Consider the following 19557-nt stretch of genomic DNA (forward strand, 5'->3'; position numbering starts at 1 on the left):
GTAAATCACTCCATGATCTTTAAAGAAGTCACGAAGAGAAAAAAATTCCCCACCATTGTCAACACGGATTTGACGAATAGAAGTGTTAAATTGAGTTTTGACAAATGAAAAAAAATTCTTGAGAATAGATTGTGTTTCATTTTTGTGTTGCATAAGGAAAATCCATGTGAAGCGAGAATAATCGTCTACAATGGTTAAAAAATACTTTGCTCGAGAAGTAGATGCAACTTTGAAGGGTCCCCAGATATCACAATAAATCAAAACAAAAGGTTTATTAGAAGAAATAGAACTAACATGAAAAGGTAATCGATGTTGCTTGGCTAAAGGGCAAACATCACAAGCATTATTAGATGCAAAAGGGAAATGTAACAATTGTTTGGACATGAAATCTAAACGAGGGGCTGACAAGTGACCCAAACGCCGATGCCATAGCTCCGTAGGTGAAAGCACAAGATTGCAGAATCGCCGAGGATGCTGAGATTGCGTAGGAGCCAAGGCCACCAAGTAGTACAGCCCGCCTCTTCGCTTACCCAAACCAATCACCGTCCTCGTCGTTAGGTCCTGCATAACACACCAAGAAGGAAAGAAAGTTACTGAACAATGCAATCCACTCGTAATACGACTTACTGACATCAAATCTACTTTAAAGGTAGGCACACATAACACATCTTGCAATCTAAAAGTAGAACTCAAGGACAGTGCCATCAACAAAACAAAGTTTGTTTTTGGCACTCAAGGAGATCTTCATAGCACGAGACCAAGTTGAATAATTATCCCCATTCAAGGGCTTTGAAACCAGCATCATGGCTGGATGATCAGAATGATGAATAAAAAAAGGGTTGGAAACATTAGCCTTTGCATCGGAATTGCTTCCAGAAACAGCGTCGGTAGCCATGGCAAACGACGGAAAAGAACAGAGAAACAAAAGGCAGCGGAAGGAACTAGGTTTTCAGCCTAGCTCTCGATACCATGTAAAAAGTGCAAAGAATATTTTGCAGAAAATTAATTTCTTCAATTGATACTAAGAGACTTTATACAAAGAGAGTACTTGCCGAAGAAGTAACCTATCCTACATTCTAGGGTTTACAGATAATCACAAATAAATTACAAACAATTTACAAGATAGTTTCCTAAAACTAAGCCAAGATATCAGGAATGATATCATTGAATTCTCAACATATACAGATACATGTATTTCATTAACTGGCTCTGAATATATAAGAAATAATTTATTCATGTGACTCTGAGATACAAATAGATGCTACAGTAGCAAATACTTCATCCTAGCTAGTATATGATCTCAAATAACCGTATATGAGGTAAGTTCTCATTATTAAATAGTCACATGTATAAAACCCAACGTAGAAAATATTTCAATACGTACGTGTATTGTATGTACAGAAAATACCATGTGAACTGCGGACTAATTTAAGCTAAGGTCGAAGTTACTTCTGTCACATTTGCTTGATGAATTTTCAAGCCCCCCTTCCATTTTTCACTCCAGACTTCATACAGACCAAAGTGAAGCATGTTATCGACACTAGCGGGCAGAACTTCAATTCTCAATGGCGGGCTGGTTTTGTCAGGAATTGTGAATCTGCCTACGTTTGGATCCTGCACTACTTTGACTTTGGTCCATTTGTACTTGCCCCTTTTCCCTACCTTGGCCATCAAGAAAGCTTGTATGTCTCTCCAACCAAATGCACAAGGTGTCAGTTCTACGTCAAAGCTGATTTCGTACGTCTTCGTAGGTATTAAACTAACTGAGCCGGTTACTTCTAGCCAAGAAACCTGTTTCAGCTCCGCAGGCGCAGGGTCATTAGAGTCACCTTTGGATAGCCTGAAAAATGTATAGTATGTAGCCAATTATTCACATAGGCGAAGCCGAAACAAAAGGGCTTGGTGATATTAGAAGTGGAAACTCCCATATATAAATTGCATATTATTTTTTGTCACATGCCTGATGTGGAATCCTATTCTTCAACAATATTTAAACGTTAACGAGTGCAGAATAATAAACTGGAACTGTGTCTAAACATTACATTTACCAAACACAGATCTCAGAAGGCGGGAGAAGCACACATAAGTGGAGTAGATGCGTAGTTCCCATACTTGTGAGAAATGATATTAGCATTTTCCTATTATCAGATGTATATAACCAATTACATTTAAGATTTTATCGTAGTTCCAGATAATTTATTCCTTACTTCTTTGGTAATTTCCAGTAGTGTTCAACATTGCCCCATACAATGCTAAGTCCCCGCGGTTTGAGGATGTAACTATCTCCCTGTAAACACGAAAATACAATTAATCTCTTTTTAACAGAAACGGATTAGATATATGCGAAAGATTGTTTTCCGATGTTAACAAGATTTAGCAATGAATTAAGAAATTTGTGAGGCCTTACCTGTTTTGTTATTTCATCTTCCTCTGCTTGGAAATGAGGTTTAGTACTCAGAGACATTTCGAAACCTAACTCGGTTTTCTTCTTCTTCTGCTTTCTTCTGCTGCTGCAGTTATGTTTTCTTCTTTTTTTCTGGCTCTATTTTTATTTTTGCCGATGTTTTGATGTTTAGAACCTCTAGTCTACCCCCTTTATATAAACCCTTGATCCATTGGGAAGAAGAGAATCTGATGCTTCCAGAAAACAAAACGAAAATGTGAAACCAAAACAAATTAATAATGAAATTGAATTATGTACATAGAATCAAGTGATTGCTTTCGACTGTTATAAGGTTCTTTTTCGTCGAAAGAATTCCTTAGCTTTTTAAAAGAAGAATAAATATATGAGAGTTTTAACGAAAAGCTCGTGGTACTGTTCATTTTAACAAAAAATACCATATTTTTACACTAAAAAGTCAATCCTGTTACTATTCATTTTACCATTTATTTTGTTCTTATCATTAAAACTCAAAGTTTTCAAGCTATTTTCATTAGTTTTTCTTATATATATATATATATATATATATATATGTATATTAGTTGGATTGCTAGTAAACGGTATTGAATAAATGTTCCAACGCGTGATATGTTCTTAAAACTTTGTCAACCTACTTTCTTCGATTGCTATGTAAAATATGAATTTGTATTAGAACTAAGCCAAACTTTATAAATAAATAAAACAAATTTAACAATATCAATTGCTGGGCGAGAACAGAAGTTCAACTAGCTAGACCACGAGCAAGTTTGTTTTGTAATACAAATGTTAAATGTGCCAAATTCTATATCCCAAGTTCTTTCTTGAATTGAAGAGTTAAAACGAAAACTTTTTCACCCTATAAATCCAAAGCACAAATAATTGAGCTAATAATTTCTAGGTTAAGTAGATTGATAGATTATGATCTAAGATTTCTACTACTAATATTTTTCAACGGACGAAACTAGCCACTTATAAAAGGTTTGGCTTTGCATGCATGCATGCATACTACGTACCATGCAAGCTGGCTTTGCCAACCAAATCCATGCACACTGACAAATGACATTTATAGAGCTTTTCTGGATCAACTTCATCTCAGTTTTCAATGGTGGCCGCCACTTCATCAAGAAGCTGGCATCCATTACAGGTACGAGAATCAATATTAAGAATATATATATTGTTTCTTAATTTTCATTGCCTTTTCGCTTTTCGGGAGGCTAATCATATATAAGTTTACCACCAAACACGTAATCGTGACAGAAGAGAAACTGTTAGATGCATGAATCCCCTACGGCTGCAGTTGCCCATTGGTTTCTTTTCCAAGGGTATATTATATATTTTGCAACTCATACTTTTGTGACGCAAAGCATTTCGATATATGGATCCCCTCGAATATCACTATCCAGGTGCCAAACGCATCCTGAGTTAATGGGATAGGACTATCACTAGATCCCAATTGTAAACTGGTAAACCAAAACACGTTGACAAAATACACCTTTTCAATTTCGCATATCAACTAAGGTAACGGGAAAGTTCATGCATGCGTTAGTGACATTCCATAAAGGTCCATTTGGTCAAATTGGAATCCAATATGCAATTTGGGTTTCACTCTCTGTGGATGTATCTACACGCCCACCTAGAAGGGGATCATATTCCCTTGTGATTTTTCTAAATTCGCAGAGTAAGATGTTAAATATTGACGTTTACAGAACCACAGCAGGTATGAAGGAAGAAAACGAGCAGTTTGTTTTTTAATTTTAATTTTTTAGAGTTCTTTTTTAACACTTAACCTTACTAAAAATTCAAGTCTGCAAAACTGAGATATAAGTAAATTCATTTCTTACAACCTCAATGAATATTACAAAGGTTCCAATTAAAAAGCATTTAATGTACACAAGTGTTGTCAAGGCAGCTACTAAAACATCTAATGTCTTCCAAAATCATCAAAAGTTCCTCAAATACATCCAAAACATGTAAACTTCTCAGCCAAGCTGATCTGAAATGGAAGGGTAAAAGAGTGAGCTATAAAGCCTAGTAAGTAATGATATCTGAAGCGCAATGATTCGAATGCACAATCAAAGGATTTGGATGCAAGAGCGGCAACACAACGAACACAAGAATTCAATGAATCAATAACAAGACAAATAGCTTATGTAATTCCTCACTAGTAAATCCAGTGAGAACTTATTCCCAGGTGGTCACATGTGTCTTTATACCAACTGATCGTCACAGAGAATGCACAAACACTATGATTCGGATGAACTGGATCAACATGTTCAGATGCTATTTGATGTTCGATTACAAACACTTTGAGCAATGAAACAAGGCAATGGTATCTGAATCAATCATCAAAACGAGGTTCAAATATCAGAGGCAACTGAACTGAATCCAAGGTCAAAATCAAAGTAGCTCAGAGATTTAGAAACATAGAAACAAAGCAAACAAAACCAACAACACTCAGATTCTTCCAGCTTCACTAAGCTTGAAACCATGATATCAAGCAGCTGAATTCCTAAGCTTAAATAAATCTCTCACAAACTCTAACCTCTTAGTTTTGGTTCTAAAATAAGCAAAATGGGCTAAGAGAAGCAAAAGCTGTCACTAAAAAGGAGATAGCTTTCTTTAGGCAGGTGGTAGAACTAGAAGGTTACTTTAGTTATGGTTTGCTTGTCAAGAGGTGGCAGCTTACTTCAAGTGAAGATTTGCTTTAAGTAAGGTGACAACTTCACTTTATAGATGGTGCCTAGTTGTTGTGCTAAAATCTATCCTTTGTCACCCAAATGTTTGACAAAATAGAGCCTCAAAAGAGCTGGGCTGTTACAAAAATAGCAAAGTTCTGATCTTTTTAGACCTTGCATCCCAAACTGCAGAAGAACAAAGCTGTTCATGAAGCCTTGGTACTCAACTCAAATGAGGCTTGTTCAGACCCAAAAAAGGAACTCCCAAGTGTTCCCAAATTGGTATTTTTTCTAAATTAGATTCTATTGCCAGTATAATACAAGTCTATATGTTAATGTTACAACCTTACAAGCATTCAAAATACAAAAATGCTAATTTCTACCAAAGAGTTATTAAGTACTTTGACATTCCTGACTTTTTTAGTACAATGAAAACGCGGGGGAAGAGATACAATGCTTCCTGTTTCTTTAATCAGTTCATCTTTTCCAATGCAGCTGATGCAGAAACCAAATCTCCGGGTGTTGCTGGTTTGTGCATCTGCAGCCATAAACAAATATCTGGTGTAAAGTGGCAGGAAGATTTCAGTTTCCTAAAAAACAAGGACTTCATGGAACGTAAATATTGGAAGCTAATCATAACTGTTCCAGATTAAATATGTACTGACAGATGATAGAGAAACAATAATACACGAAACCGAAACCAACAGACAACACACATGGCCATAGAGTAATGTAACAAAGATTCATGAACCACCATATTGTGGAGAACAGACTTACAGATTTTGCTACGGAAAGCCAGTGAAAACAACGCAAGAATGCATCATCCTGTGAAGGAAGGCTGTCGTGATTCCAATATGAGATGCTTTTGTATTTCGCATTCATCTCCCAACAGTTTGAGCTCCCATCTGAATTATCGGAAGCTTTTCTCTTGCCAAGACTCTTCTTCCCTAGAACAAATCCTGCAAAGAAAATATTACCAAAGAGGGCAAGTTTACAATTTAAAACAAGTTAGCTTATTTGACTAACTCAGACCCAAAGTTAGAGTCTTTACTTGCCACCATAAAAGTCCCAACTCAAACATCAATACAGAAGCACCGACGTCTAAATAAGCCGAAAAATGATGGAAGAAATCGAGGTCACAGCAACCACAACTCATACACGACAATAAAAAGGTACTGCATTTACTGACTGAACTACATTGACATACCAGAATACCCATCTGGAATCGGAATCGAGGCTCCTTGCAACTTCCTTCCTCTGAAATAAGCTTCCTGCGTCCTTAAACCCTCCGATTCGATTCCTTCAGCCCCAAGAAAAAACCCATTACTCAATTATGCCGTGTAAATTGTATGTAAGTAAAAGAGGGAAGATTCTTTACCAGTTGATTTGGGTTTGAAGTATTGGGAGACGGAGGAAGGGCCATTGAATTTGATGGAGCAGGGGAGGAGGTGCACCTGACCACTCAAGTCCACCACTCTTTCTTCTTCCCCCTGTGACTCTCCGTTTCCATTTCTTCTCAGAACTATGCTGCCTTGGGTGCCCTGCTCCATTCGATTTACCCCCAATTTGTTCAGATAAAAACCCTAATTTCTGTATCAGTGTTTCAGTCTCTCTCTAGTTTTGCTTTCTTCATAATTTGGCCACATATGGGCCACCTTTCCCGCGCTTTTTCAATCTTGGGTTACCATTTGGTCCAAAGTGATTATATTTAGGCCCAGCGCAACCCCATATCTTAGGCTTTTATACAGAGAGGTTTAATAAAACATTTTCGGTACTGTTCATTTTTAACGAAAAATCATATTTATATCTTTCTTTGGTACTATTCACTATACTTTTAAAAAGTGCTTTTCATTAAAAGGTAATTTTTTTTGGATTTTTTGTTAGTTTTCCTTTTTATATATGTAGGTCTTTTTTTTTTTTTTTTAACAAACAATATTATTTATACTAAGAAAATGGAGGAGTAGATTAAGTCTTACAATGGGCTAGCAAATAATTTGGTTTAAATTCGTCTTTGGCGAGAATCGAACCTAAGATCTCTCACTTACTAGTGAAGAGGAATACTACTAAACCGTAGTACTAAACAACATATAATGTAGGGCTATTAAGTCATTTTTTTTTAAAAGTAGAAATTCTTCTTTTTTGTATTTTATTTTGTTATGTAAGCAATAACGGAACGGAGGGAGAATTTAACATAAGACTTTAAATACGGAGATAAATGCTCGAGTCTTGACTTGAGCTAAACCCTAGTAATTTTGATTACACCAAAAGTTTTCTAGACACCCTTTCTCTAGGCGTCTATGCTAATGCTAGTTTTCGGACACCCAAAATTAAATAAAAAACTGCCAAAAATACCTCTCACAGTCTCACGTGAAGTTATTTAATTATTTATTTTTATTCAAGTGATATTCTAATTTAATCCTAGCTCCATCTTAACTCTGCAAAGCCAAGATTAATGCTATAAACATTGGATTATAATTATGCGTGATGCTATAAACTCAACTTAGTGGGTTCAATAAAACAGGTTTATCAAAGAAACTTTAACCCATTGAGAGAGGCGTCCTTGACTTTGTTCACTATCAATATATTCATTAAATTATCACATGATCAACCACGCGTCCATCTTTTTAAGGGTAATTATTGTCAAACCAACTCCTTCAATTAACAAAGATGTTCATAAATTTTTCGTCAAATGACCAAAATAATTTACGATGAACAAACTAGGAAACCACTTCTGTCAATTTGCATTGTCAAGCACCAAAGTGAAGAGTTGTGCCAGACTATTTTGGCTAAAAGGCCTTTATATTAGCACATCAAAAGAAAATGTTCCCATTTGTATCACAATGAACTGCGAGCATAGATATTGGTGATCGAAAAGAAAGAAAAAAAAACTCGTTTACAACATCAAAATCTGAGTACATGGTCAAAAATTTCCAAAACTTCTTAGTGCAAATCCATTAGATTATATTCCTCCTCCACGGCGTGGATCCCTAAAATGCCTCCCGGAGTCCCTACTGCTATTTGCCATCCAAAGAAACATTCACCAATACTTTAGAAATACGTACTCCTCGTATTGTGACAATCATGAGATCCTTCTCGATAGGTTTCTTAACCCAGAGCCAACGCATTTAAGTATAACAGTCCCTGTGGATGGGTCGGGCTTAATGACAAATTTAACACCGAGAAAGTCCTTGATGTTTCTGAGTGTTTCTATGCCGTAAGGAGAGAGCTTTCCAACACGAACCTTTGAAACATCCTGTGGACATAGTGCACAGAGAAGAAACAAGAAGCCCTACAAGCCAAAATGACAGCAAACTATCAGGCATCGACAGAATTCAAAAGGGAGCATAAAGGGAACCTGCAATCGAATACCGTATGCATTTCTTATAAGGGCCATAAGGCGCACCCTATTTGTTATAAGAATGCCTTTTAGTACTTTTACCACTGTCATGGAACAAGCTGGAAATAAAACAAAGCAGGAAAGAAGAGTACGACTATCGGAAAAAGCCATCATACTTGCATCATTTGATTTTAGGACTACCTTTAAATCAACATTAAATTGTATTTTGGGGATACTATATGAATCAACATCACAAAATCCATCTATAAACAAGATTTTCCTTTTCCTGCTTTACGGAAAAGAATTCCATGTCAAATTGTGAACAAAAGCAACTTGATTAAAGATCAGAGACAGAGAGGATGAACATCATGATAATCGGTACGGACCCATACACATGTATTGACAGAAAATGTCTTCAATATAAATTTGATTAAATTTGTACGATATGGCTGAATATTAATGAGCATGCACTAACAATCTAAGATCAATAAAAATGTGAAAGCAAACTCAGCCGGTATGGAAGAAGTACAATACATCAAATCACAAACCTGATGTGTTGAATCTACCACTCCACCCTGCTCAATCTCCCCAAGCAGGACATTAGCCATTTGCACACCAACATCCTCTGGAGGCATAAGATCTTTCTTCTCCTCATCTTCAAGTTCAACTGTTTCTTCCCCTCGAGAGTAAGAAATTGCTGTATCAGCAGAGATACAGCAACCAGAAGTTGTTTCCGCAACCAGTGAAATTCCATAACCAGGTGAACTGCCATAAGATCATTATTGTCTACATGAGCCTAAGTGTTGCTAACACTTAAATATAACCAAACCTCAAAACAAAATAAAGAAATACTTCAAACTTCTAAAATGTATCTTCTATAAAAAAAAATATATATATATATAATGATATTTTGTAAAAAATGAGAACATACAGTCCAGCTTGTGCGCCACTTCTATGGTCAGTAAATACGTGAACATCTGGGAGTAAGAGATTAAAGATTCCACGCGCGGCATACACCATGGTATTTTCAAACTGCGTGGACACTCTTGTTGAGAACGTAACCCCTCTAATCCTCTTAACCATCCCCTCATCAGTCCAGTTTACTGCCTGTAGAGCAAAACACATAAACAATAACAAATCCAAAACCCGAAAAACTGGTGAAAAACATATATAGTATCTCATAAGTCTCAGAAACTCACAGTTAGACTTTGAACAATCGGGATTGACAAAAACACTTCACCGCCACCTTGAGGAGCAGATCCACGACTCTGTATTTTAAGGTCTAGCCCTTCTGAGGGAACTCCAAAGTGTTTTAACATGGGTAAGGTAGTGGACCGGAACGTATCAACTGATGGGTCCTTGGGATCATTTGTAATTCCTAAAAAAAAATTATGAGACTCACAAAAAATGGCAGAACCTTCTTAAAGCTCAAATCGACACCCACAAAAGATTTATTGTGCTCTATCTACTAGTATGGTCAGGGGAACCCTTTTTCGGTTACTGATTGGGGTCAGGTCATTTGTTCATAAGTAGAAAGGTAAATAGTCAATATACAAAACAGAATAGAAAGAATTTAAAATTATCAGAACTGAGCTTTTCTGTTCCCATATTGGTCTGTGACTCAATATTAAAACAGTACCAAAAACCTCAAGGAATTGTCTTGAAAAATTAGATAACTGGCAGTATCAGGAGATCATTCATAAAAAAAAAACAAGACGTTAGAGCATGAAAATGTTCTAAAATTCATGTTCCTTACTTGGACCAAAACCAGAACCTTGATTGGGGCATTAATTCAACAACACCAATAAAAAAGCTGCACACAAAAGTAAACAAAAATGCGGAGAAGATTCGCAACAACGAAAGCGGTTACCTTTAAGCGTAATGGTAAGCGGTTTTTTGGCAAAGAGACCAAGCACAATCAATGGCTCCAAGAAATACCCAATCGCCCGACTGAGCCCGCAGTCGTGCACCAAATTCCTCCCACCCATCACTATCCCCGGCTTGAACTTCAATTTCGTACCTGCCCACAAACCCAAACACAAATTCTCAAAAACCCCAAAACCCTAAACCCCGAAACAAAATTGGAACTTCAACTTTTCGCTAAATTCGAAAAAAACAAGGGCTTTGTGATTGGAATCAGCTAGTAAGAGTACCAGTCTCGTTGATTTCGACGACGCAGTCATCGGAGACCTTCTCGAGGAGGCGGAGGAAGGAGACCTCGTGGGGGCGGAGGCCGGGCCACGTCTCCTCTGCGCGAATGTCCTCGATAAGAACCGGTGTGGACGCAAGCGCCGCCAGTACGAGCCGCTGTCTTAGGTTTTGGCTTCCGGTTAGCTTCTTGTAGCTTGTCTTCCCCATTTTCGCTTCTCTCTCTGGTCTCTGTTTCTCTGCTCTCTGCTTTTGGTGGAGGGGGCGGGGCTTTGCTATCAATTTCTCGTCTTTCTGATTTTTCTCGTTTATACTTATATAGAGGGGTAATATAGGAATATTATGCTGTTCAGACTGAACAGCAAACGTTAGATTTTCAAATTATAAGTCAAAAAAATATTATTAAATCGTAATTTTCATGACTTTAATTATTTTATTTTAGTTTTTGGTTATGTCACACAATGATCTACCATAATATAATATTATCGTTCACATAAATGCTCTCCTAATGTACTAAATCCTTTTTCCTAGATTAATCAACTTATTTAATTTATGCTACAATAAAACATAATAATTCTACAAAATAATTAAATTAATAAAAAATTCTTGCACAAAACATTCCATCTCCTTCCCTCTACCGTCTCTCCTCTAGATCCCCTTCCTCTCTTCATCTCTCCCTCGATCGTTCACTCCCCTTCTCAAATACTACAGCTATCCTCGGAGGAACCCAAACAACGGTATTTAGAGACATGAAAAGCAGAAACAAATCTATAAATACAACACTCAGAGAGAGTGACAGATACTTGTGAGTCTCTGTCCTGCTTTTCATATAACAATACTACAACTTACATAAAAATTTCATAACGCTACGAGAATATTGTCAACATACTTCCTACAAACAAAAACTTTTTTTGTTCTTGTTTCCTTTTGATGGGAGGGCAAAATTTTTCAACCCTCCGAATCGTCGAAATGGTTCGGGCTGTCAAGTTCACCCATACTTGCGGAAGCAAAAGACTCGGAAGAATCTACACTTGAAAGGGAAGAGACAGAATCATCTGAATCCAACACGATGTGATCGTGAAGAGCAATGTTATCTTCATCAATTTCGGACTCTGCTCCTATAAGTAGTTTGCTTATTGCTGACTTTGCAGTTTCTACAAACCACTCGTCCTCAGGTAGTGCACTAATAAAACAGAAGAACTTTAGTTTCGGGTTGTGTTAGGAGGATAAAAAGGGGAAAATATATACGCCCACATGCACACAACTGACCTTTGTACTTCTATGCCTCTAGCAGCAAAAGCCCGGATAGCACGAGCAATTATGGCTGACGCGATCTGGTGCACATGCCTAGATGGGTAACCCGCAAAACGTGCAATTTCAACAGTGAAGTGCATATCGAGAATTAACTGCAATAACAAAGTTGATTATCAGCTAACTGTGAAGCTAAATTGCGAATATACAATAACTTCAAGATAGAAAGATAAATAATCGAAGTTCAACCCACAATTTTAGATTAGTAGCGGGGTGTAACCAGAAAACTCTAAAATGGACAGTACGGAAGGATACAAGTACCTGCTGCAACCCAAGTGGCTGAAGCGGACCTGTATCATCCTCGAACACACCCCAAAACTCTTGTTCATCGGACAACCACATTACAACCGTCTCTGTTAACCTAGCAAGCAAAATTTTCTGTATTTTCTCTTTTCCAAGTAACACATCTCCAGCCACCGTTGCTAACTGCTGTAGCTTTGCGAATAATGCCTGCAACAATAGGACAATCTCATTACTTGTACCAAAAATGGCACGATAAAGAAATATTTGGATATATAAAAACAATCATATTAAAATAAAAGTAATTAATATGATTACATAGAAACCGTGTATATGGAAAGCATAATCGAGGAAGAAACGAGACCTGAAATGGAAGCGATGGCAAAGGGGCTGAGTCCAAGTACAAATCATCACCATTCTCATTTAAATATATTTGGGCATCCAATCGTGTCTGTCCTTCTCTTGAATAAATGAAGCTCAAGACATATTGCCGACAAAAATGGTCTCTTAGCTTGTCAAATGAATGCTGAAGATGGCGCCTCCAATCCTTTAACTCTGTAGAAGTGCTTGGAATAGGTGTGACATTTTCAGCAAGTCCACTTTTTGGTTCCCCACTTTCACTCTGCAGCTTCCAGAGGGTCATTACGGCATTTGGCAGTAGTTCATCCAAGATGGTAAATGCAACTCCCAAAACGGCAAGCTGTTCTGAATCTGTTTCAGCTCTAAAAGATACAAACTCCTTCAGCTCTGTGAGATTGTCATCATCAGATGGTCCTGGTAGGGCTTTGATTAAAGCATCCATGTATTTATCAAAAAGTTGTCCAATCCTACTCAGTATGTTTCCACCAAAATGAAAAACGGTCAAAGGGGTCAACTGTTCCAATATATCCTGCGAAATTTTTTACCAATATTATGAACTGATAGTTGAGTCATTAATTGCAAATTAGTAATGCATCGATGAACTTGGTATTACTAGTGAACAATACCAATTCAAATGCATATGCACAGACAGACAAAGGAAAGTATACTGCAGAAACAAATTGCATCCTTATAAAAATTCTTTTTACACGCACAAATCAGAAGTGCCCACATGCAAGTACGAACAAAAAAGTAGAAGGTACCTGCATACTTAATTACATAGGAAGTGAGTGTACGATTGTAAAATTTTATTTACTTCAATACTTTATCGCACGTCCAAATTCATGAAAGTCCGGCTGAGGGCAAGCAAACCTTTCCCGAAAATAAAAATAATTTGAAGAATTCCAAAATTTTCATCCTCAGAGTAGTTCAGATGAAGGCTTTGTTAAATCACCTAAATATAAAATTAAGCATTCTATAGCATTTCCCTAAATCATAAGAATCTTTTTTTTTCCATGCGTCATTAGGTCTGAAATTTTGCCACCATCTTAATTCCTCCTGTTCAATCCTCAACATAAAACCTAACAAGACCAGCATAAGTTAATATAATGCTTGTATCAGTACAAAGACATGGAAATAAAAATTATATGAAGAAAGATAAGTATGGGACTAACTTACTTCAACAATGCACATAAATCTTATCCCACTATCAGCAAGCAAGCTATGTGATGACGTTGTGAATGCAGACAGCAGAGGTGCAAAGCGAGGTGACAATGACATGCACTCATCAGTTTCTATCAAGTCAAGGACACCTTTTCTTGCTCGTCTAAAGTTCAACTCTAAAACTTCTTCAATAAAAGGCCGCAACAGCACCAAAATCAATTTTGACAGTTTCAGCCCTTGTCGTTCCAGCATCAAGGAGTAGTTGAGACTAGCCTGAACACAAATGCTAGCTCCACGTAAAGCAGACACTGTATCAGAAGATGCATTCTCTTTCACCAACCGTACAAAGTATTCGATTTCCCACTCTGCCCATTGGACTACTCTGTTTGTATAAACAGGATTATCACCAAATATTAAACCGGACTTCATCGTTGCCAGTGAGATTGTAGAAAAAACAAGCTTAGACAACGTTGCTGGATATGTCCTTGGACAGACAGAAGAAGAAGGAAAGAGAGCTTCAATGCTCTTCTCAAGACGGGACCCATAAAACTTCAGCAGTAACTGGTGTGCCAAAGGCCCTTTTCCAAGCTTGATTAGCCCACTTAAGGCCTTCTTCAACTCAACAAAATTAATAAAAGGTTGTCCGGTAATCTCAACTAGCTGATCTTCAAGCAGTGCTTTTCTTTTCAAGAAAACGGATCTGTATGAGGATCCTTCAGTCGTTGAAGTATCTCCCGAGCTTTTCAGCTCTGGAGAGTTTCTCTCTTCAGCATCTAAAGCCTCTAATGCTTCTTCTACTTTATGTTCAGCTAAGAGAACATCAACTTTCTCCAAAAAAATCTTGTGATGGTCCGTTTCAATTGGCAATGGATCTTGAAGTTCTTGATTATCAGGGTTTGGCTGGACTTCACTACTAGACCGATTCCATTCTTCCAAATGATGGCATACACCAGTCATCAAATCCTGCACAAGAATCCCTTGAGTTGAAATATGCTTTCGGAGCTCAACCAACTCATGCTTCATTTCTACAGCCTCCTCAGATATCCTGCAATTAGCAGTAAGATTAGATCATGCATGCATGGATAAGCAGGATTAATGAACTTATTGAAATTAACTGAAAATCAAAACAGTTTACACCTACTAAGAAAGCAAAACAGCTTTGGGCCATTTTGGGACCATGTTTCAGGGTTCTGGATGGCAAGCCCCAATAGACCTCAAAAGATGTTGTTTTTGATATAGAGATACAGAGAATTTAGAGATAATCAACGAGCCATAGGAGAGATATCAAAGAAGCATAGTTTTGAGAAATGAAAATATAGAGGTTAATAACTTAATATGAATCGTCCATGCCCTTCTGGGGTTCCAAAACAGTGTGTCTCCAAGAAAATTGAGGTGGGAGACTTGATCAGTCCTGTAAAACCCCCCTTCAGGGCTATGTTGGAGAAGCTCTCACACACGACGTGTGATTATCGGAAGGGAAAAAGGTTGAGATGCATGTTAACTTTTTTTTCAGTTAATAAGCCACACACATGCAAACGCAGACATTGAGACAAACTTCCAGTTAAATTAAACTAGGCTAGCATCCCCCTGCTGAAGAATCAAGCCAAAATGGAATAATGGTCAAAAATTGCTCAAAACACAATCTTACCATTATAAGCGAACTTTTTCAATGCCATATGTGTAATAGTTTTCTAGGTTTCAAGTTATAAATCTAACAGTTGAGCTTTCACATCCCCTTCATGACAACCATTACTTCAAGTTGCCAATCTTGTTGGACTAGTTACATAATAATAGAATCATATCAAACTAAGTAGTTTTGCTTCACATAAAAAGTTTTTCTTATATGTAGTTAATATATTTCGATTACTGCTTTAGTGTTTATGAAATCCTCATCATGTCACCTATAAAAAATTTAATACTGGTAAATCTCTCCACATAAGATAAGAGGCCCTTGATGTGATTTGAACCATATATGATCCCGAAATTTTGGAACTTTTTATTTTGTTATAAGATATCCTAAAAATCTGTAACTAGAGTACACTCTTGTATATAGGATCACTAAGCAATGTTCTTGTCGAGTATAATACAAATAAATATTTATGTGGCAGACTATGTTCCGTAAAGCTTTTTCCTATATTCTCTTCCACTGTGCCCCCAAGCTCAAAATAGTAGATCATAAGCATGAACTATTTCAAACTTGTGAACTTCTTGCATGGACAACTTTGTACAGATCTTCCTTTTCCAGTAAAATACTAATCGTAAATATATACTTATATTGCTTTATTGTTTCAACAAAATACAACTGATTCAGTGTTATTGATTTACCTCAAAAAAGCCAAATACTTTGTTCGCATATTCCCACATAAGTTCTCCACTGCATCTTTTAGATCTAACAGCTCACAGCATAGCTTTCTAAATCCCTGCATAAACAACATATACGTATAGGTGATAGGAATGTCATTGTTGTCCTTAAAACACACACACACACACACACACACACACAATTATGACAACAAACTGCTCACTGAAAGAATACAACAGAAGCATCATCAACAAAGCTTATATGAATCTCTACAGTAATGCAATACTTGCAGCTGCTAACCTGAGACAGCAACTCACTGTCCTGATGGTGGCAAAGTCCATAGATCTTTACCGCAAACAAGCTTACAGAAAACAGAATGCATTACTGCGTGTTCCGAAGAAGAGCATAAATTCATCATTTATATCTACATACGATTCGCTTGTAATGAGCATTGTGACTCTCACATCATATATACCACGCGGACGGACAATGCCACTATACTATTACACTTTTTCATAACAGTATATATTCTAAACAAATTGCAGTGAGCCATTCCTATTGCAAGATATTAATACTACCGTAACCAAACTCTAATTGTTAACCACCTTAAACTAAAAACCCTTAAGGGCATGTAAACTTAAGGCCTACGAGAATGCATTCGGAAAGCAAACACTAAGTACAAATGCACCAACCGATAACAGAAAATCAATTGGAGTAATCTTTTCAGTAAACTTAGTCATTTTTCTATGCAATTGATAACAATTAGAAGAAAGATGAGCCCTTTCGGTGCTGGATGGTAAAGGAGCAATCCTGAAGTTTCGCTCTTTTACAGCATTAAATAGACAACCCAGATGGAAAATCCAACTGTTCCCTCAAATTGTACTTAAGAAAGTGAAAACCCAGATAAAAAAGTAACAGATTCAGCTAATAATGTGTGAAAAATCATAATTACACTCAAAATTATTGATTAATTTGAAACGGGCAACTCTCAAACAACTCAGAGAGATAGAAAATGGGGTCCAAATAAATTGATTGACAAAAAAACAAAAAAACAAAAAAAAACCAAAAGAAAGGGTGCGAAATCAAATGTTGAAACTTGCATAGAAACAGAGGTGGGAGGGCAAAAAGAGCATTTATTTGTTCATATCGAACAATTTGACATCAGTTGAAGTGGGAAGAAGAAGAAGAACCTTTTCAGTATGGGATTGGTAAAGAGAGTCGACTTTGGACTGGGAAGTGATGCTCTCGATCGATGGGAAGTCGTCTTCTTCTTCGCTGCTCTCCATTTTCTACTGATCTCTGCTTTTGCCTTTTGCCTTCGCTCTCTACGGAGACGGAGTGGCTTCAGCCTCCGTAATACTGCGACTGTGTTCCTGGAAATAGTAAAACCTTGCCACCCCAACCGTTTCAACATTTTTCTTCTTCTTGCTTGCTTACTTCAATGAAAAGGTTACGTGTGTCTTCAAACAAAAAAAAATTGAAGGGGTTACGTGTGTGAAAACCCCAATAAAGCTTCGGTTTAGCATTCCACGTAGGAGTGTGATATTCATACACTTCATTTTACTTTCCATACATCTTTCGAATTTTCGGGCGTTGAATCGAATGAATTGAATAAAATCAATGAATAAAAATTATCAAGAGATGTATAAGAAGTAAAATATGGTGTGGATAGCACATCCCTTCCACATATTTGGTGGCATATTAGCTTAAAAATGATGCTTGAAATTGGGATTTGAAATCAATAAAAGTAGTGGTTGAGTTTGCCCACCATCAAATATTTTGGTATCTTGTAAAAAAATATTCATTAAATAAGCAATAGCGTAGCCATAAATTATTTAGTGGATGGGTTAAGCTAAAATTATTATTACGAAATCAAGTTTTTAATCTTTCTTTGCTTATATAAAGCTATATAAGGAACTATTAGTGGGAAGAGTCTTGCTCTCATAAGGTCCTCATTTTGAGGACTTGTGAGGACAAATGCATTATTAGTCATAAAATTATATTAGTTTGTATCCAAGGGCTAAAAATATTTGGCAACATAATAAAACAAAACAAGAAAATAAGTTTTCTAATGATTTGAGGATTTTAAGTTGGTTTTGCTTGATTAAGTTGTCAAATATTTTAATTCATTGGATCTAAAATGATATAATTTTGTGGTTAATATGCATTTGGTCCTCACATATCCTCAAAATGAGGACTTTAAGAGAGCAAGATTGTAGTGGGAAAGGGATTCTCTTCGGATCCCTTCTACCAAGTCCACCAAGGCTACAAATCTGGACCTTTGAAATTTGATCAAACGGCTACAAACAGGGGCCCACTTTAAAAGTTATAATAACTTTAGCCGTTAGATCAAATTTCAAATATCCGGATTTGTGGCCTTGGTGGACTTGGTGAAAGGGATCCGGAGAGGATCCCTTTCCCTATTAGTGGTTATTTAGGGAATTTTAACGAAAAGTTCCTAGTACTGTTCACTTTAACGAAAAACCATATTTTTACACTAAAAAATAAATCATGGTACTATTTACTTTACCCTTTATTTTATCCTTATTGTTAAAACTCAAAATTTTCAAACCATTTCATTAGTTTTCCTTTTAATTTATTACTATTAAATTATAATGTTGGTTGAAGTGATGAGTTTATTTAATACTTATTAACTCTTATTTTCCTTAAATGTAGCCTTAAGAATAAAAATTTCATTTGCTAAGTAGAATGACAAGTAAAAATCATAAAATAGCCCGAAAGATTAATATTTTTAGGCTTTTTTAATTTCAGTCATTTGATTTTCTTCAATTCATTAAATCCGATGGCTGAAAATTAAAAGGGTGTGTGAGAAGTAAAAAGGGATGTGTAGATATCACACCCCTATTTTTAAACTTAAAATTCAAAACTCTCCGCTATAGCCTAGAGGAGTCTTATACTTGACTCCGCTAGTGTAAATAATGACTAAAATAACAAAAATACCTTCAATTTAATAAACCATAGACCAAAATGATTTGATAAAAATTGAGACATTTTTTTGTCATTTTCTCCTTATTTAAAGGAAATTTTTCATACAAGAACCAAAATGGTTGACAGCAGTTTTCTAGTGCTTAATTAGAAACTAGTATATGCCCACATTGTGTGAAATTTTTTACTTTTGTTTTTAAAATTGAAGGAGTGAGAAAGAACATGGGAGTGGGAGAGAGAATGAGAGAGGTTCTTTTTTTTTTTTTTTTTTTTTTTTTTAATTAGAAATTATAAACTCACCCGTAGGCGAGGCTTAAACAAAAAATAACAAAATTTTATTTGTGAAGTTATGTTACTATCCTTAACTTTTTTGTTGTGATAAATGACAAAAATGCTTTTTCACCCTCTTTTGATTGACAACTAGGATTTCATTAATATGTAGTTTAGATATTGATCTTTTTGCCGCCCTAACAACTTAGACTTCCAACCACTTAGTACTACGATCTGATGGTATTCATCTTCACTTATAAGTGAAATGTCTTAAGTTCGATACCAAATTAGGTTGCCCTTTATGTGACTTAGCCGAACTTTCCTTGGCCTTAATATAAAAATACCGTTGTACTAAAAATAAAATAAATAACAAAAAAAACAAAAATGC

General features: G+C 36.3%; 4 protein-coding genes across 8 annotated transcripts; all 4 read right to left on the reverse strand.

The window, feature by feature from the left end:
- Positions 1-1216: 1216 nt before the first annotated feature.
- LOC137727313 (protein PHLOEM PROTEIN 2-LIKE A9-like) lies at positions 1217-2556 on the reverse strand. Its single transcript, XM_068466179.2, has 3 exons — positions 2408-2556; positions 2208-2287; positions 1217-1840 (listed from the first exon to the last, which is right to left on the reverse strand). Exons 1-3 carry the CDS (start codon positions 2462-2464, stop codon positions 1429-1431), a joined length of 549 nt encoding a protein of 182 aa, XP_068322280.2. The 5' UTR covers positions 2465-2556; the 3' UTR covers positions 1217-1428.
- A 1661-nt stretch (positions 2557-4217) lies between these two features.
- On the reverse strand, positions 4218-6718 carry LOC137730165 (uncharacterized). 3 transcript variants are annotated; one of them, XR_015951984.1, is made up of 5 exons: positions 6473-6715; positions 6302-6394; positions 5872-6053; positions 5511-5632; positions 4218-4412 (listed from the first exon to the last, which is right to left on the reverse strand). XR_015951984.1 is itself a non-coding variant. In XM_068469230.2 (4 exons), exons 1-4 carry the CDS (start codon positions 6642-6644, stop codon positions 5572-5574), a joined length of 528 nt encoding a protein of 175 aa, XP_068325331.2. In that variant the 5' UTR covers positions 6645-6718; the 3' UTR covers positions 5334-5571. The 3 variants fall into 3 exon arrangements, 2 of the variants coding, with proteins under 2 accessions (XP_068325331.2, XP_068325332.2); XM_068469230.2 differs by lacking the exon at positions 4218-4412 and having other exon boundaries at positions 5334-5652; positions 6473-6718; XM_068469231.2 differs by lacking the exon at positions 4218-4412 and having other exon boundaries at positions 5334-5632; positions 6473-6714.
- Positions 6719-7874: 1156 nt separating this feature from the next.
- Positions 7875-11166, reverse strand: LOC137729608 (putative RNA 3'-terminal phosphate cyclase-like protein). The gene is made up of 6 exons (XM_068468586.2): positions 10585-11166; positions 10302-10451; positions 9631-9809; positions 9363-9538; positions 8980-9196; positions 7875-8383 (listed from the first exon to the last, which is right to left on the reverse strand). The coding sequence occupies exons 1-6, from the start codon at positions 10787-10789 to the stop codon at positions 8174-8176; spliced, it is 1137 nt and encodes a 378-aa protein (XP_068324687.2). The 5' UTR covers positions 10790-11166; the 3' UTR covers positions 7875-8173.
- Positions 11167-11319: 153 nt separating this feature from the next.
- LOC137729969 (exocyst complex component EXO84C) lies at positions 11320-19542 on the reverse strand. Of its 3 annotated transcripts, none has more exons than XM_088678319.1 (8): positions 17144-19542; positions 16254-16314; positions 15977-16071; positions 13667-14696; positions 12495-13019; positions 12152-12340; positions 11849-11985; positions 11320-11762 (listed from the first exon to the last, which is right to left on the reverse strand). In XM_088678319.1, the coding sequence occupies exons 1-8, from the start codon at positions 17365-17367 to the stop codon at positions 11528-11530; spliced, it is 2496 nt and encodes an 831-aa protein (XP_088534445.1). In that variant the 5' UTR covers positions 17368-19542; the 3' UTR covers positions 11320-11527. The 3 variants fall into 3 exon arrangements, with proteins under 3 accessions (XP_088534445.1, XP_088534446.1, XP_068325121.2); XM_088678320.1 differs by having other exon boundaries at positions 16254-16337; positions 17144-17362; XM_068469020.2 differs by lacking the exon at positions 16254-16314 and having other exon boundaries at positions 17144-17432.
- Positions 19543-19557: the final 15 nt, after the last annotated feature.

Source organism: Pyrus communis, chromosome 10 (assembly GCF_041283825.1).
Source record: "Pyrus communis isolate YQ-2024b chromosome 10, ASM4128382v1, whole genome shotgun sequence".
Classification (NCBI taxonomy): domain Eukaryota; kingdom Viridiplantae; phylum Streptophyta; class Magnoliopsida; order Rosales; family Rosaceae; genus Pyrus; species Pyrus communis.

Coding starts and splice junctions, on each gene's coding strand:
- LOC137729608 (XM_068468586.2), bottom strand. CDS start 10,789: ATGGGGAAGACAAGCTACAAGAAGCTAACCGGAAGCCAAAACCTAAGA. Junction 10,452..10,584: donor CGTCGAAATCAACGAGACTG/GTACTCTTACTA, acceptor GTTTGTGGGCAG/GTACGAAATTGAAGTTCAAG. Junction 8,384..8,979: donor TGGTAGATTCAACACATCAG/GTTTGTGATTTG, acceptor TTTGGCTTGTAG/GGCTTCTTGTTTCTTCTCTG.
- LOC137730165 (XM_068469230.2), bottom strand. CDS start 6,644: ATGGAGCAGGGCACCCAAGGCAGCATAGTTCTGAGAAGAAATGGAAAC. Junction 6,395..6,472: donor CTTCAAACCCAAATCAACTG/GTAAAGAATCTT, acceptor TTGGGGCTGAAG/GAATCGAATCGGAGGGTTTA. Junction 6,054..6,301: donor GATTCCAGATGGGTATTCTG/GTATGTCAATGT, acceptor TTTTCTTTGCAG/GATTTGTTCTAGGGAAGAAG.
- LOC137727313 (XM_068466179.2), bottom strand. CDS start 2,464: ATGTCTCTGAGTACTAAACCTCATTTCCAAGCAGAGGAAGATGAAATA. Junction 2,288..2,407: donor AAGATGAAATAACAAAACAG/GTAAGGCCTCAC, acceptor TCGTGTTTACAG/GGAGATAGTTACATCCTCAA. Junction 1,841..2,207: donor TACTGGAAATTACCAAAGAA/GTAAGGAATAAA, acceptor TACATTTTTCAG/GCTATCCAAAGGTGACTCTA.
- LOC137729969 (XM_088678319.1), bottom strand. CDS start 17,367: ATGTTGAAACGGTTGGGGTGGCAAGGTTTTACTATTTCCAGGAACACA. Junction 13,020..13,666: donor GATTTATGTGCATTGTTGAA/GTAAGTTAGTCC, acceptor AAAATTTCGCAG/GATATATTGGAACAGTTGAC. Junction 11,986..12,151: donor AGCCACTTGGGTTGCAGCAG/GTACTTGTATCC, acceptor TTGTTATTGCAG/TTAATTCTCGATATGCACTT.